The 15,611-nt window shown below is 37.3% G+C and overlaps 2 protein-coding genes across 2 annotated transcripts; both read left to right on the forward strand.

Moving 5' to 3' along the window:
* Positions 771-5,602, forward strand: LOC18774976 (serine/threonine-protein kinase D6PKL2). Its single transcript, XM_020567548.1, has 2 exons — positions 771-1,759; positions 4,764-5,602. The coding sequence occupies exons 1-2, from the start codon at positions 1,161-1,163 to the stop codon at positions 5,554-5,556; spliced, it is 1,392 nt and encodes a 463-aa protein (XP_020423137.1). The 5' UTR covers positions 771-1,160; the 3' UTR covers positions 5,557-5,602.
* On the forward strand, positions 7,123-15,147 carry LOC18774228 (peptidyl-prolyl cis-trans isomerase CYP71). The gene is made up of 14 exons (XM_020566864.1): positions 7,123-7,465; positions 7,843-7,928; positions 8,726-8,814; positions 9,886-10,125; positions 10,249-10,370; positions 10,870-10,945; positions 11,115-11,222; positions 11,337-11,513; positions 11,631-11,848; positions 12,485-12,617; positions 13,692-13,915; positions 14,048-14,201; positions 14,388-14,547; positions 14,716-15,147. The coding sequence occupies exons 1-13, from the start codon at positions 7,236-7,238 to the stop codon at positions 14,469-14,471; spliced, it is 1,941 nt and encodes a 646-aa protein (XP_020422453.1). The 5' UTR covers positions 7,123-7,235; the 3' UTR covers positions 14,472-14,547; positions 14,716-15,147.

Here is a 15,611-nt window from a genome sequence, read left to right on the forward strand (position 1 = left end):
CAAAATAATTTGGACACCATGCTTCGTAGAATGTAAATGTATGGGCAAATCACACTTCAACACATGGGGCTTTTGTTTTGTTTTCATAAAAACAAACTCGATCTAGTTTTCTTCTTTTCTTTGGTTGACTCTTGAAGCTTTTCTCTGTTCAAACATGCGCGTTCCTTGAGGTTTAAGTGATAGAGGGGGTAAAAGGGCACCAACCTGCTAGCAAATTAGTTAACCTGGCCAACGGGTTATAATCTAGTGAAAAAAGATAATGATTAATTAGGATCTCAAGTTCTAATATCCATGACACTTAGACAGTGTGTAAGAAAAACTCATCTCCATTGTAATTTTAGAAGAAAAAAAAACCAATTAACCTCGCTCTAACAATATTTTTTCTTTCTAATTTAAATCGAAATTTCCTTCTCTTATTGATTAAAAGAAGAAAAAGATTCTAGCCAAAAAATCAAAGTTATGCCAATGAAAAGAGTTTCTATATACTAAATTTTTTGCGATAGAAATTCTTTTCATATTGGAATAATTGTTTGGGATAGACAAAAATCAACATGGTGCACCATGTTGGACTTTTCCACTAAATTATTTGTAGAAATTTTCTTTTGTAAAAAAAAAAAGAAGAAAACCTAACACAATGTATTTAATTACAAATGTCTTTTTCTATCATACTCATTTAATCAAAGTAGACAACCAGAATTAATTTACGAAAAATTCTAAGTTATTTTCACTATGAATTGACAAAATGTGTAAATGTATAAAAGTAGAGTTGATTTTTAACTGTCTCATTTATTCTATTACAATAATTTTTGCCTTGTGAAAAATTAAATGAATTTTTAATAGCATAATGTTCTTTTATGGTTTGTATTGTTATTGTATTGCATCAATCCACCATCCAAGTCTTCAATGATTGGATAATAAAAATCTAAAAAGATTAGGCATTGTCCACACAAACAAGGCCCACCTTCAACCCCCAAAATCCCAAACAACCCAAACCCACCACAAGGCCCAAACCCAAGCCCAACAACAACCTCTCCCCTCGCCCCCATCCCCTTCAAAACCTCCTCACTCCCTCACACACTCTCTCTCTCAGACACACCACAATCTCTCTCCTCTCTTACTCCTCCCCTCCCACTCTCTGTCTGTCTGTCTGTCTCTCTACAATGGAGCCGTGGCTCGACGACTTAGCCGACGACCTCCAGAGCCTGAGCTTCACCTCCACCACAACCACCAACACCGCCACTGAAACCAAGCGCAGCACGAGCTCCGCCTCTGAATCCACGCTCACGGCTTCCGCCTCCTCCTCGGCGCGCATAGTCCCCCCGTCCCTCGTCTCCAAGCCCCGACCCGCCAACTCCTCGGACCCTCTCTGGTCCGCCATCCACAAGATCCGATCCGAATCTCCGACCCGGCAGCTCTCCCTCTCTGACCTCAAATTCTCCGACCGCCTCGGCTCCGGCGACATCGGCTCCGTCTACTTAGCCGAGTTGAAGTCCGGCGGTGGACCCCAAGGCCAGGGCGGGGGCGTATTTGCGGCGAAGGTGATGGACAAGAAGGAGCTGATCAGTCGGAGCAAGGAAGGGCGGGCGAGGACAGAGAGGGAAATATTGGAAATGCTGGACCATCCTTTTTTGCCCACGCTCTACGCGAGTATCGATGCGCCCAACTGGCTTTTTCTACTCACCGAGTTCTGCCCCGGCGGCGACCTACACGTGCTCCGCCAGCGCCAGCCGCTCAAGCGCTTCGCCGACCCTGCCGTCAGGTGCGCACGTTAGCACTGACTCTTCTTCTTCTTTCTTCTTTACTGCATTAATGAACGATCGTTTATTTCCCTTTTTAAATTTTGTTATTTTATTTTATTTTTTTTTTCACTTGGTTTGAAAACGAAAATATAAAAATTGATTGGAGGGAGGGGATTTGTTTGATGCCATGCGTTTGCACGGTTCAGGCTTTACTGACCCGCTGGGCCCGCACTCTCGGTATACCTGTCAGTTGGTTGGTGGGGCCCACTGTCGTTCACCCGCTGTTTGGTAGATTTTGGGATTGGATTTGAGTGAGCAAAGATTTACAGCGTGCTTGACGTACACTGGATTATTGTTTGAGGGCTGGGTAGTTTTCGGCTGCGGCCGAGTGCACGTAAGCACGGTAGTGTAGCTCCACCCTGAGATGCCAAGTGGCTCATTATGGGGTAAAAGCTTTGATGAAATTTTGACTCTTCTGTGCTTATTTTTTAATATTTATTATTTTTGTGGTCGAAAACACATCTTATGTGCTTGAAAGGCCAATAATTACATGCACGTACAAAAGCTCAGTGAGTTGAAGTCCAAGGCATCTTCCTCTTTTATCCTTTTCCTTTTTTCCTCTCAGAGTCCAAGGTATCGTTGACATGTCACCTTTTTTTTAGTTGAAATTAATATGTTACATCTACCGAGCGTGTAGCAATAAGGAAACATTTTAGTTTTAGTGGTAGAATACTTATTTTATATTTACGAGAATGTGTCAATAGTACACTAACGCAGCTAAATAGTGCGTAGAATGTTAAGTATAATAAGTTTGGAAGGTCAATCAACCACTGGTTGGTAAATTATATATAACTACTGTTAGTTGAGCAATAAAAAGGCCTTACATTTAAGGATGACCCTATAATTTGGTAGAATAGTGTTTTATTTGTCATTAATTTATCATAAAAGTTGCAAATAGACTTTGATGAACCTTAAGCCCTTAAGTTTGAAGACACTATAACCTGGTGCCCAACTATCATATGAAATGATTAATGTTGGTTATGGTCTAAACTTGATGTCTTCTTCTCACTATTAAGGGACTTAGATGTAGTGTGTGCCCAGTTGCAGTTGGTTGAGCAACAACCGTTGACTTTAAAATCAGAATCACTTTAGTACCTAAAGACTGACCCATAATTTTAAGCCATGCTTGTTGTTTTTATGACAAAAGGTCAGTGAGGGAGATTTAGTAAATTTTTTATATAATCTTTATAGCAGCAATGACAATGAGGGTGTATGTTTCTCTTTCATGTTGATCTCTGGGATAGCTTTTGTTCCCTTCATGGACCAAACAGATCCCTGAAAATCTGAATTCAATTATTGGGTTCAGTTAACTCCTTGCAGGATTTCTGGCTTCTTTTCCTTCAAGAAAGGATTGCTGAGCTTCTCTTCATCTTTTTGCCCATATTCAAAAAGTACTCCCAACCAAAGCATATGATATAATTAAGAGCATGGGCCAGGGGACTTTGGGATTTAGGAAATAGGAAGGGCAACCAAGTTGTTCAACTCCTAGGTGTCATTTTACAAAGAAAATAATACATAAACAAAGTAGGTGAGGCAATGTGAATATAGAATTATTATTTCTGTATGCTTTGCAATTACTTGATGAATATGTGAATATGTGAATATGGAAAGTTGTTGTTGTGTGCCTTGCAATTGTTGATGATGTATTTCTGATATGTTTAGACAAATTTGGAAAGAACACAAACCACATGGAGACAAGCACAAAAGTACTAATCTCATCAATCACCATTATGCAATTGCTTTTTACCATCAATTAGTTATATGCAGCATTAGGTGATGGTTGCAAATGCCCTTTAACATCATTGCAATTAATTGCTTTCATGTGTTTTGATAATGTTAGGAAGTGAAAGATAAAGGTAAGGAAGAAAGGTGAAATATTGTTATTTCCTCTCCTTTTTTTTCCTTCTTTTCCCCCCTTCTATTATCTATTTTCTTACCAAGAAAAATGATGAGCTTCTCTTCATCTTTTCCCATTCCAAAAGTGCTCCCAATCAATCACATTAAGAGTCTTAATGGGCCAGTGGACTTTTTTTTTTAATCTTTTATTTTGTCAAAGGTACGAAGGGGAGGGGGATTTACTCACACACATTGGTGCTTAGGGACTTTGGCATTTATGAAATAGGAAGGGTATGGGTCGGGTCAGTTGGTGCTCAGATAGAAAAATTTTGTATGGTTTGAAATTATTTGATGAATATATGTGAATATAGAAAGTTGTTGTGTGCCTTGGAATTGAATGATGATTCATTTCTCATATGTTTAGACAAATTTGGAAATGCTACCAAAAACCACTTACATGTATTATGCAAATCAGTTAACATCAATTCTATGCAGCAGTTGAGTTGGGTATAGTTGCAAATGCATTTGACTATCATCTGCATTTGCGTGTGTTGTGATCACAAAAACTTTGAGGTTTTAAATTGTATTCACAAAACCGTTAGGATGTGTTAGTGTAATTTCACGAAAAACTTCAGGGCGTGTTAGTGTAAAAGACACTACGTTTCAACTTTCATTGCTTGCCATTTTATATCAAATAACATTTTGCCAATCCAAATTCCAGTTAAATGCAGACAACTGAACAAAATGTTGGCAGACTACAGTATAGGTTACAATAGAGATTATGTGGTTGGTTGTGTGTGTCCTATACCAAATCCCATGATATGTTAGTTCAAGGAAAAAAAGATCCGTCCTTATGATATTGTTAGAATATCAAAAGTCTTTATTTATTTATATCATTTATTTTTTATTATCTTGGAATCAATCATAATGTAGTTGATTACTTTTTCATTAAATAAATTAGGATTAATCATTAAGTTTTCCCCAATGAACAAGTATTAACCATTATAGGATACTTATAATTTGTCTTTTTAAGTGCTCCATAATCAACGGATTATGATATAACAAATCATGCGAGTTCATAATTAATTAGTAACATACTAACAGTTATTTTATCTCATGATTTATTAGGTTCTACGCATCAGAGGTGATTGTGGCTCTAGAGTACCTCCACATGATGGGAATTGTGTACCGTGATCTAAAGCCCGAAAACGTGTTAGTTCGATCGGACGGTCACATCATGCTTACGGATTTTGACCTCTCGTTAAAATGCGACGATTCTGCATCAACGGCTCAGATTATCTCTACCCAAAACACCCCAATTGCTGCACCACAGAAAGACTACTCACTTGATCCACCCCCATTTGCCTCATCTTCATGCATTCTTCCAAATTGTATAGTTCCTGCCGTGTCATGTTTCCACCCCAAAAGCAAGCGCAAGAAGAAGCAGGGCCTTCGAAATGGGCCCGAGTTTGTGTCCGAGCCCATTGATGTCCGGTCCATGTCATTTGTTGGGACCCACGAGTACTTGGCCCCAGAGATTGTGTCCGGTGAGGGCCACGGCAGTGCAGTAGACTGGTGGACATTAGGTATATTTATTTTTGAGCTATTTTATGGCGTGACACCCTTTAAGGGTGTGGACAATGAGCTAACCCTAGCTAACATTGTGGCTCGAGCCCTAGAACTTCCGAAAGAGCCCGCCGTGCCGCCCATGGCCAAGGACCTCATCTCACAACTGTTGGTTAAGGACCCGGCTAGGCGACTGGGATCGTTGATGGGTGCATCGGCAGTCAAGCGGCACCCATTTTTTCAAGGGGTTAATTGGGCATTGTTGAGGTGTACACCTCCACCCTTTATTCCCCCACCATTTACTAGACGAGTTGTATCTGATCAAACTTGTCCTGAGAAAATGGAATATTATTAGTCACAAAACAAATAAATAAGAGAGATATATATATTGCACACTTCAACCCTCGTCAAAAAGACTTTTCATTTCGCATGTTGACAAAATAAAAACAAAATTTTGCACTTTTCTTTTTTATCAACATGAGTAAGCAAGGAATTTGAACTTTGCACATTTTTAACACCCGAAAGAGAAATATCACTAAATTAAGAACACGTTGATACAAAATTTGACATTATTGCGAGAAATGTTTTCTTGCCCTAACATTCTAGCATTATATGTTTTCAATTGGACAGGTCTTTTTCAATAACAAAAGTTTCATTTTCATCGCTATTATCTCAATAATTGAAAAAATGAATTAATAAACCCTATTCAAAAATTTAGCCTAATTTATGTGACTAGTTGTGGTTTGGCAATTTTTTTTCAATAGAACTCTTCTTCAAACCGACATGTACTAAAGTCAGAATATTTCCTATTCAGTGTTGGAAGAAGCCTCGGATCCCGACAATGTGAACTTAAACAAATGATATTGACTTTGGAAGGCTAAATAAATATACGGCTGGCATTGGCTGTCCACAAGATCAAGAGGCCCCCCGGTGGCCGGAGGAGCCATTGGATTTGGAGCGTTTCAGTGCTGGGGCATGTGTTGGATGGTGAAATTGGAGGGCTTGATTTGAAGAATTTGTGTGTTTGCTTGTGGAGGCCATGCCCTTCCCACGTGCAGTGTTTCATTTGGAGGAAGAAGGTAGGGTTGGGCGGCAAGTTTTGTTGAGAGCTACCTTTGTTGTTTCACTCCTCTTCTTAAGAGAACCTCACATGATGTTCTTTTGGTTGCTTGCCAAGTTTCAATCCTCACCAATAATCTTTTATTTCTTCACAATGAGTAATTTCTACATTCTTTTTTTTTTCTTTTCTAAATATGATGAGAGATGTGATCAAAGTAAAAATGTAATACTTGATTGGAAAATGACATCTTAACTGTACTCCTTTTTTACACCATTAAAAGAATAATAATTTAGTTTGGAATTTGACTTTGTCAGTATCACATTAATTGGTTTTCAAAAAAAAAAAAAAAAAGAAAAAAAAAAGAAGAAGAAGAAGAAGAAGTAGGAAGAGACTTGTAACTCAAGTGATTAAGAGCATTTACCTCTGTACCTGAGGTTTTAGGTTTGATTCATATGTAAAAGGGGACTTCTCACAGACTCAAGAGAATCAAGACTAAAGTATAGAGTTAAGATATGACTTGAGAGGAAACCGAAGACACATAGTTATACATAAACGGTTGTATGTAAAAATTACTCATAAGACTGAACTATGATAAGCTTTTCGATGTAGGTTAGAGAGCAAAGCTTCTTTTTAGGGGCAGAAATAGCTTTGGGTGTGGCAATCTAAATAGTATAGGCCCAAAAGGCCCAATTCTTCCAACGAACTAAAGGATTAAACAAGGTAGGCCCACTCTTTAGCTAAACCAGACTACAGGCCCAATAGAATATGTGCTCTAGTCATCGAACCGGAAACAATCCGGTTCGCCGCCCGGTTCGGCCAATTTCGAAAGCTTTCTTCTTTTTCACAGATTCGAGCCAATTACGAAAAGCCTGATTTTCACGCGAACAATTCAAAGCTTCGTCTCTTGAAGCTCCACTGTTTCAGTGTGATTGCAGTCTTTCGTCTCGAGCAAAAAACCCTAGGAGCAAGCAAACATGGGGGAAACTGAGAACGGAAAAACCATAGCAACAGACGTAGAGGAACCCCAGAACGGAAAGCACGTAGCAACAGACGCGGTGGAGCCTCAGAGCGGCAACGTAAGCTCTGCCGTAGCGGAGAGCGAGGAGGAGCCCCTGGTGGGCCCGGGACCAGCCCCTCGCTCTCGGCCCAAGCGGCCTCTCCAGTTCGAGCATGCCTACCTCGACGCCCTTCCCTCTGCTCAAATGTATGCGTTGATTTTAGTCCTCTATGAGTTTATGGATTGTTTTTTTGGTCCAAATTGTAGTTTCAGTTTGGAATTTCAGTGACTGTAGATAGAAAATTATGTTTTAGTTTCAGCATATAGGTTAGAAAATGTACGTGCTTTGATTTGGCTCCATACAATCCCTAAACCCCCTAAACCCTAAGAAACTCAGCTCATGTCAATTAAGAAATCCCATGTTTTATCTGTATTTCTTTTCCTTTAAAAGAACCTAAGAGTTGAAACGAAAGGCTGAAACCTATTCTTGACAGTGATGTGTCTGCCAAGAGCTTTTGTTAAAACTCAAATTTGGAATTTCAGTGATTGTAAACTCATGTTTATTTTTCTGGCGTGACAAACAGGTATGAGAAAAGTTATATGCACCGTGACGTGGTTACACATGTTGCTGTGTCTTCGGCGGAATTTGTTGTAACTGGAAGTGTTGATGGTAATAATACTAACTTTATTGTTTTTGCAAGTCCTAAAATCACTTCGTAGTCTGCCCTCTGTATTGTGTATGTTATTTGCTACTTTTTCATTTGTTGCATAGTTTAAAATAATGAATTGGCTAATAGCTATGTGTCATACGTTAATTTTGGAATGGCTTGTTGAGATTCTATCAGGAAGTTCTTTGCTTTCCCAAGGTTTTAATATTCTGGGATAGTTTCCAATTTATTACGGTTGTATATACAAGCCATACTAGTAACATCATTACTGGTCGCATTCACATTGGTGAGCATGTGGCTACTATAAGGAGTTTTCCATATGTTCTACTAGTATATATATGTCTCTATAAGAAAGGGAAAGAAGATGCTTTAGCCTATTTCTACTCCTATCTATATTAGGTCATTTAAAAAAAAATTTATTTATAAAGTGGAATGAAAGTCATGCATTGTAGAAGCAGTGTGTATTTCAGTCAGATAGGGTTTGCATAGCTAGCATATTATGTCAATAGTGCAATGCTGAGGTATCAAGGAATGTAGTCTCCGACTTTCCTAAGTGTGTGATGCATATAAGTTTCCTTCTGCCACAAGAATAGTATTGCAGTGAAGCTCCAATCTGAATTTATATTTATTTCCCTGTAACTAGATGCAATCTAGTTTATAATACTACCCACACTGGAAACTTGACGCATATTACTCCTAGGGCATTTTGATACAGATAATTTTGGTTGTCTTCAGTTCGTAATTTGCTTAAATGAGTGTGACTCCATTATTTCTCACTTGTTTCATCTTTTGTCACCAGGACATTTGAAGTTTTGGAAGAAAAAGGCTATTGGCATTGAGTTTGCAAAGCATTTTAGGTCCCACCTGGGTCCAATTGAAGGCCTAGCTGTGAGTTCTTCCTTCTTACATTACTACATTTGTACCAATGCCCTATCTTACTTTTAGATTGATTACTGCTTTGGTACTAAATCCAAAATGGGATGATTCTGAACATGGAATCAAACCTAGTTTGTCCTTATAGAACTGAATGCATATGCTGTGGAATCTTAATTCCATATAGATTCCTGCCTTGATTCTGAATGTTGGCACTCATTGGAACACATAAAAGTTGAATATAGATCTCCTGTTGTAGTTTGTGGCTGCAACTTGGGATTTCTGAATTTTCTGCGTAAAGACATAATACCTAAATACATGAATAGGTTGCATCAATCAAAGTTTGCTGAAATGCTAGCTCTCTTAATTGATAAGGTATGGTTTATCTATTTCTAATCCTGCTAGATAGAGGATATGTTGTCACACAGACAAGCTCTGTATGTACAGTCTACAGTGTAGCAAAGTAGTGGTCATCCTTTTATTCCTTGGTTGCTGAATCCAATTTTCTTTTTCATTGATAGTTTTTGGGCTAAATAAAATGACTTTTGATGTTGTGTCTAATTTTGGACACTGAGGCCTTGTTTGGTGGCTTGGCCTGGACTGTATTGGAATTGAGTCCAAGCCAGTCCTTATGAGTCCCATCCCTCTAAATGTGACTTGTAAGACACAATATGTTGGACTGTTGTCCAGTTTATAAGTCCACTCCCAGGATGTATAAGTTCACAGCCAGGAGGTTAGTCCAATTTAATTGAATAGTCCATTCCAGGTCGAGCCGCCAAACGAGGCCTGAAGATATTGAAAAATGTGTGTCCATAACTAATGCTTAGTTCTTCATATATTGTGGACTTGCAAATGTTTCGTGTTGTTCCTAATGTTTATGGCATATACAAGAGATACATCTCAACATGTGTGTGTTGATATGTGAGGATATTTCGGTGTTTTGTATTGATTCAGTTTATTGAACACCTATTTGTTTGGGCGAGGCAACCTACCATTTTGCACACCTATATGTTTGTGTGTTTTTTATATAGTTGTCAAATCATCCTGTTATTGCAGTCATCAACCATGACTTGTTCAGCTATGCAGGTTAGCGTTGATGGTTTGCTTTGCTGTACAATTTCAAATGACCACTCTGTGAAGATATATGATGTAGTCAATTATGATATGATGGTCATGATTCGAACACGTTTTGTTCCTGGTGCTGTTGACTGGGTCTACAAACAAGGGGATGTCAAAGCCAGGCTTGCCATCAGTGATAGAAACTCGTCATTTGTACACATTTTTGATGCACGAGCTGGTACAAATGAACCTATAATCTCTAGAGAGGTATGTTGCAGCATTGGAAGGGGCCTTTTTTTTCCTGCAAAGTTCTATTGTTTATTAGAAAAATATATATGTAGGTTAAATAAGTTGAACCTCCAATTTTATTTTTTATATTCCATTCCTCAGATACACTTGGGCCCAGTGAAAGTTATGAGGTATAATCCTGTATTTGATACAGTGATTTCAGCTGATCAACAGGGAATAATTGAGTATTGGAGTCCTGCTACGCTTGAGTTTCCAGAGGATGGGTATGTGCTCTTTGGCATGTTAATAAAATAATTGTCCTTTATCATCATGTTATAGATAATCTGTAGAAATACATCAACTTTTATAAGGAAAACTATACGAGGGAGGTTCATATGATATTTGGCAGCAGCATTCGAAATTTCTGTGTAGCTTGGTTTGGTTAGAAAATTGGGTAACACTAAAGTCCTATGGTTGCAGTCAGAGCAGATAAATTTACCAATTATTGATTACTTTTATCATAGCCGAATATAACTGAGCGCATCTTTTTAGAGAGTAGAGACTACTTGTGCACATTCAACATGTGCTGCTGTTCAGGACATTGGTGGTGATTATTTTTTGCTTGCATGGTTTTGTGCTCTGTTCTCTTTCGTCTCATTAGCATAAAAATAACACCAATCTGATTAGTTATATTCTTGAATGGATCACTATCAGGTATTTAATTTGTCCACTTCCTAATAGACATGGATGTGTAACTGTAGTGCTTTCATGTGGTGCGTGCAGGGTGAAGTTTAGAGTGAAAAGTGACACCAGTCTTTTCGAATTCTTGAAATGCAAAACTACTGTTTCTTCTATTGAGGTACCATATGCAATCCATCTCATAAGCATTTACGCCTAGAAGTTGATATTTGACTCCTTCAAGCTTTAAATTCTCATGATGAACTCATTCTATTTGCATGATTAGAGAAAGCTTAAACTTGTCTATTGTTTTCTTTCATTTTTGTTAAAATACTTTTTTGGCTCTTCAGGTTAGCCCGGATGGTAAGCAGTTTTCAATTACATCGCCTGATCGCAGGATACGTGTATTTTGGTTTAGCACGGGTAAATTGCGACGAGTCTATGATGAATCTCTTGAGGTAATGTCAATTTGTTACATTGATTGTTTTTTATAATTATTTTAGTTTTTCATGTTTTTGAGAATAATTTGGCTTTTAGACACTGTTATTGATCAAGTATCTTGTGCTGATTAGGTGGCCCAAGATCTCCAAAGAAGTGATGTACCTTTGTACCAACTGGAAGCTATTGACTTTGGGCGAAGAATGGCTGTTGAGAAGGAAATTGAGAAAACAGAATCTGCCCCACAGCCAAATGCAGTTTTTGATGAAAGCTCAAATTTTCTCATATATGCGACTCTCCTTGGGATAAAAGTAAGTAATACTGTCATGTAATTGGGTTGTACTACACCCCCATCACCTCCCTCTTCTTCGTCTTAAAATTAAAAATAAAAACTAATTCATCCTTTTGATTTTGTTGCGAATTTCTAGGTGGTAAATTTACACACTAATAAAGTTGCCCGAATTCTTGGAAAAGTGGAAAATAATGATAGGTTTTTGAGAATTGCCTTATATCAAGGTGACAGAAGCAGTAAAAAAGTTAGAAAAATTCCCGCAGCTGCAGCAAATGTGAATGAAAGCAAAGAGCCTTTGACGGATCCCACTCTCATATGTTGTGCTTTTAAGAAACATAGAATCTATCTGTTCAGGTACTAAATACTTCCAAAAACTAGCAGGACACTTGTGTGGGATTTGTGTTTTCTTTTAAGCATGTATTTTTGGCTTATTTATGTTAAGATTTCAGAGTGATGGACCAGTGACCCACTACTAATTGGTCTAACACTGATATGGCCCCTAACTTAATCACCTGTATAGTCTGGCATGTATGGGGATTTATGCAAAAGGCCTCAATGTTAATAGTAGTGGAACCACACACTTATATATTATATTATATTTTTTCAAGTTTCCGATGTGGTATTTTTACAATCTTCAACAATTTAGCTGTTAGCATATTATTTCATGGCTGATGATGATCAGATGCCCAAGTTATTATTGTCCGCACATTATTACATGGCTGAATTTTTGTAGCCTAGATTTGCGCTTGGTAGAAATCATGATGATGGTAGAAGTCTGAAGAATGAAGAAATTGGGTTTTGATTTAGGATCATTTGATTGATGTGTTTATGTAGCTACTGTGGGATGCATATTTTGCTCTTTAATGTGATATTTTACCTCAGTAATATCAAGATGACCCTTACAGTTGACTACTTTATACGATGGAGTTGGTTCACTGTGATTCTACATTTTTTTATTGGTCCAATCTGACTTCTTTGAGTTCTGATCAGTCAGAGAGAACCAGAGGAGCCTGAAGATGCAACTAAGGGAAGAGATATATTCAATGAAAAGCCTCCTGCCGATGAACTATTGGCTGCATCAGATATTGGCAAATCAGTCACAACATCTCTTCCTGACAATGTGGTGAGTTTACTTTCTCTTGTGTATCTTGGATGTGATGCTTTTCTCATCCATTTTTCTTAATTTTGTAAAGAATAAAGCTTGAGTTTCTTATAATCTAGTGAAATTTATAAAATTAAAATTAAAATGGTACACTGCATAATGAAATCATAAGAAAAGAACTTGGTAAAGTCCTTTTTGTTTTGTTTTCTTACTATGCTGTTGCCCTCAAATTATAAAGAGAAGGGGAGAGTAAAAGGATAGAAAGAAAAGTGGAAAGATGGGTTTTGCATGTTTTTTACTATGCATATTTGATTTTCCCCCTGTTTCTTGACATGATGTCATTCTCAATTTAGAAAAAGAAGGAAAAATAAAAGGAGAGAGGATAATATCAGACTTATTTGGTTTTATTCTTTTCTAAGACATACAATAAGGAATCAACAATGCATTTCAAAACTGCACATTACTTATTGAGATTGACACATTACTTATTACTACTAGAAAACGCATTTCTTGACTCATTACACATTACTTATTACTACTAAAGAAAACGCATGTTGAAATGTACAGCTAGAATTTCACCTTGATTTTCTTAAGTGGACAAAAATAATGCTCCTCTTTTGAAGAGGAAAGTTCTTCGAAATAAGTAATGCAAGGAGTGTTATTGAATGCATTCTCAATAAGTACACATTATGCATTTCAAAAGAAAACTACATATTACTTATTTCGAAAAACTTTCCTCTTCAAAAGAGGAGCATTATTTTTGTCCACTTAAAAAAATCAAGGTGAAATTCTAGTTGTACATTTCAACATGTGTTTTCTTTTTGTTATGGTTCAATTTTATGTTATTATTTTGAGCTAGAATGTAATTACTAAGTAGATGAACAAGATACCTGAATTATTAGTGGAAGGGCAATTTTGTGTCCTGTTATCTTTTCTAGATATGTGAGTTTTCCATCTTTGTCAATTATTTTAAGTAAAAAAGTATATAAAATCACCGTTTTTTTTAACCTTGTATAAAATGAATAAATTCACGCTTTCTGGTTTGTCATAGGTGCCTAACTTTTCCTTCCCCCCTCTTATTATTATTTTTTCCAGATTTTGCATACTACGATGGGTGACATACACATGAAATTGTATCCAGAGGAATGCCCTAAAACTGTGGAGAACTTCACAACACACTGCCGGAATGGCTATTATGATAACCTCATATTTCATCGAGTGATCAAAGGTTTCATGATACAAACAGGAGATCCTTTAGGAGATGGTACTGGTGGGCAATCTATTTGGGGAAGGGAGTTTGAAGACGAGTTTCACAAAAGGTAATTATAGCTATATTCATAGACAGAATTATAGCATTACATGAGATAGTAATGAAGTCAAAATTTCTGCTTTCTTGTTATTATAATTCTTTGGCTGAAATATACATTGATGTAATGTCTGTGTTCCTGCAGTTTACGACATGACAGGCCTTTCACCGTATCGATGGCAAATGCGGGAGAGAACACAAATGGATCACAATTTTTTATCACTACGGTGGCTACTCCTTGGCTCGACAACAAACACACAGTTTTTGGCAGAGTTATCAAGGGAATGGATGTCGTACAGGTATTGTTGAGCTTTAACTTCTGTGTTTTTCATCTGTATGTACAGTCTTTCTTTTAAAATATGCCTGGAAAATATTTATTGAATATGTCAATATTACGATGATAGCGTTCTGTACCTTAACTCCTCATTCATGGCTAATATGACGTTCCCCAGTGTGACTAGCATCTGATACTCTTTTGTTGGCAGGCTATAGAGAAAGTGAAGACAGACAGGGGAGACAGGCCCCAAGTAGATGTGAAAATTCTAAATGTTACCGTCCCTAAGTCTTAAGATTCTCCCTTCGATGTTCCGTTGGAAATCGTTGGAGGTCGTTTTGTTGAACCTTGCTGTAAAAGATTGCATTCAGGTAAAGCCTTGTTTTATTATCCATTTTTCATCTATGCTTGCCCTCTGGTTATTTTTGGCTGCCTTATGCAAACACTCTTAATATAAGAGTGGGCCGTTCGTTTACTTGTTTTTACTGCTGCAAATGGTGTTTTTACTGGGATTACTTAGCAAGTTTTTACTTGTTCAGGGGGGAAAAGAAAAGAACCTTTATATGGTCTATGTTTTGGTACGATCGCCTATCAATCATGAAGAAGTTGAGCATGTATTATGTGGGATTGCTTCCAAGTCGGAAAAACATTCTTCTACTTGGTTGCTTGTAACTTCACTTATTCTGAAGTTTGATTAGTTGCTACTGTGTTCCTTGTTAACCCTTGTTTTTGGAGTGATTTTAGCCAGTTTGAAGTTTCATCCTTTGTAGATTGTTGATTTCTTTCAACTCAAAGGCTATGCTCCCTTGGACATGTACGCTTTGTGTTTACTAAGCTCAGTCTCTTACGGGTCTTGAATCAGCGACTGTATTTTTATTTTTATTTATTGTAAGCTTAATTATTAATTTTTCCCCTAAATCTCACATTGGCTCCCCAAACCCAGTTTGTTTTACTTTATTCTTTGAACTTTATTTTTGTGTCATGCTTTGCTAATTTCCGTCGACTCTGTCAAATAATCCGTTAAATTTAGTGTAGGCGTCTCACTTTTTTGTTTATGTGCAAACTGCGCCACGTAGACAAAAATAGAAAAAGAAAAAAGCATTTTAAATAATGTTAAAAGAAATAATAAATTAACTTTAACAATGAAAAATAAAATAAAAACTGTAAACAAATTAAAAAAGCAGAAATACGTTACTGGACTGGACGGTCCAGGACCGAAACAAATGCGTTCAAGTCCCCTCCCAAATTCAAGCAAGTACTTCTCTTTTAAAGTGATCCTATGGCGTTGTTTTAAGTGTTTTCATTTCGTACCCTTTAGCTGTTGTTGCAATGAATTTTATAGTCTGGATGTGAATTTACAAAGCCAGTTTGAACTTTTATTTCATCCAAAGCTGTCTTCAATCAGAAAAATATCAGAGGACTTGAACATTATCAA

The sequence above is a fragment of the Prunus persica genome, chromosome G6, assembly GCF_000346465.2.
Source record: "Prunus persica cultivar Lovell chromosome G6, Prunus_persica_NCBIv2, whole genome shotgun sequence".
Classification (NCBI taxonomy): Eukaryota; Viridiplantae; Streptophyta; class Magnoliopsida; order Rosales; family Rosaceae; genus Prunus; species Prunus persica.

Coding starts and splice junctions, on each gene's coding strand:
- LOC18774976 (XM_020567548.1), top strand. CDS start 1,161: ATGGAGCCGTGGCTCGACGACTTAGCCGACGACCTCCAGAGCCTGAGC. Junction 1,760..4,763: donor TTCGCCGACCCTGCCGTCAG/GTGCGCACGTTA, acceptor ATGATTTATTAG/GTTCTACGCATCAGAGGTGA.
- LOC18774228 (XM_020566864.1), top strand. CDS start 7,236: ATGGGGGAAACTGAGAACGGAAAAACCATAGCAACAGACGTAGAGGAA. Junction 11,849..12,484: donor CATAGAATCTATCTGTTCAG/GTACTAAATACT, acceptor AGTTCTGATCAG/TCAGAGAGAACCAGAGGAGC. Junction 14,202..14,387: donor AGGGAATGGATGTCGTACAG/GTATTGTTGAGC, acceptor TTTTGTTGGCAG/GCTATAGAGAAAGTGAAGAC.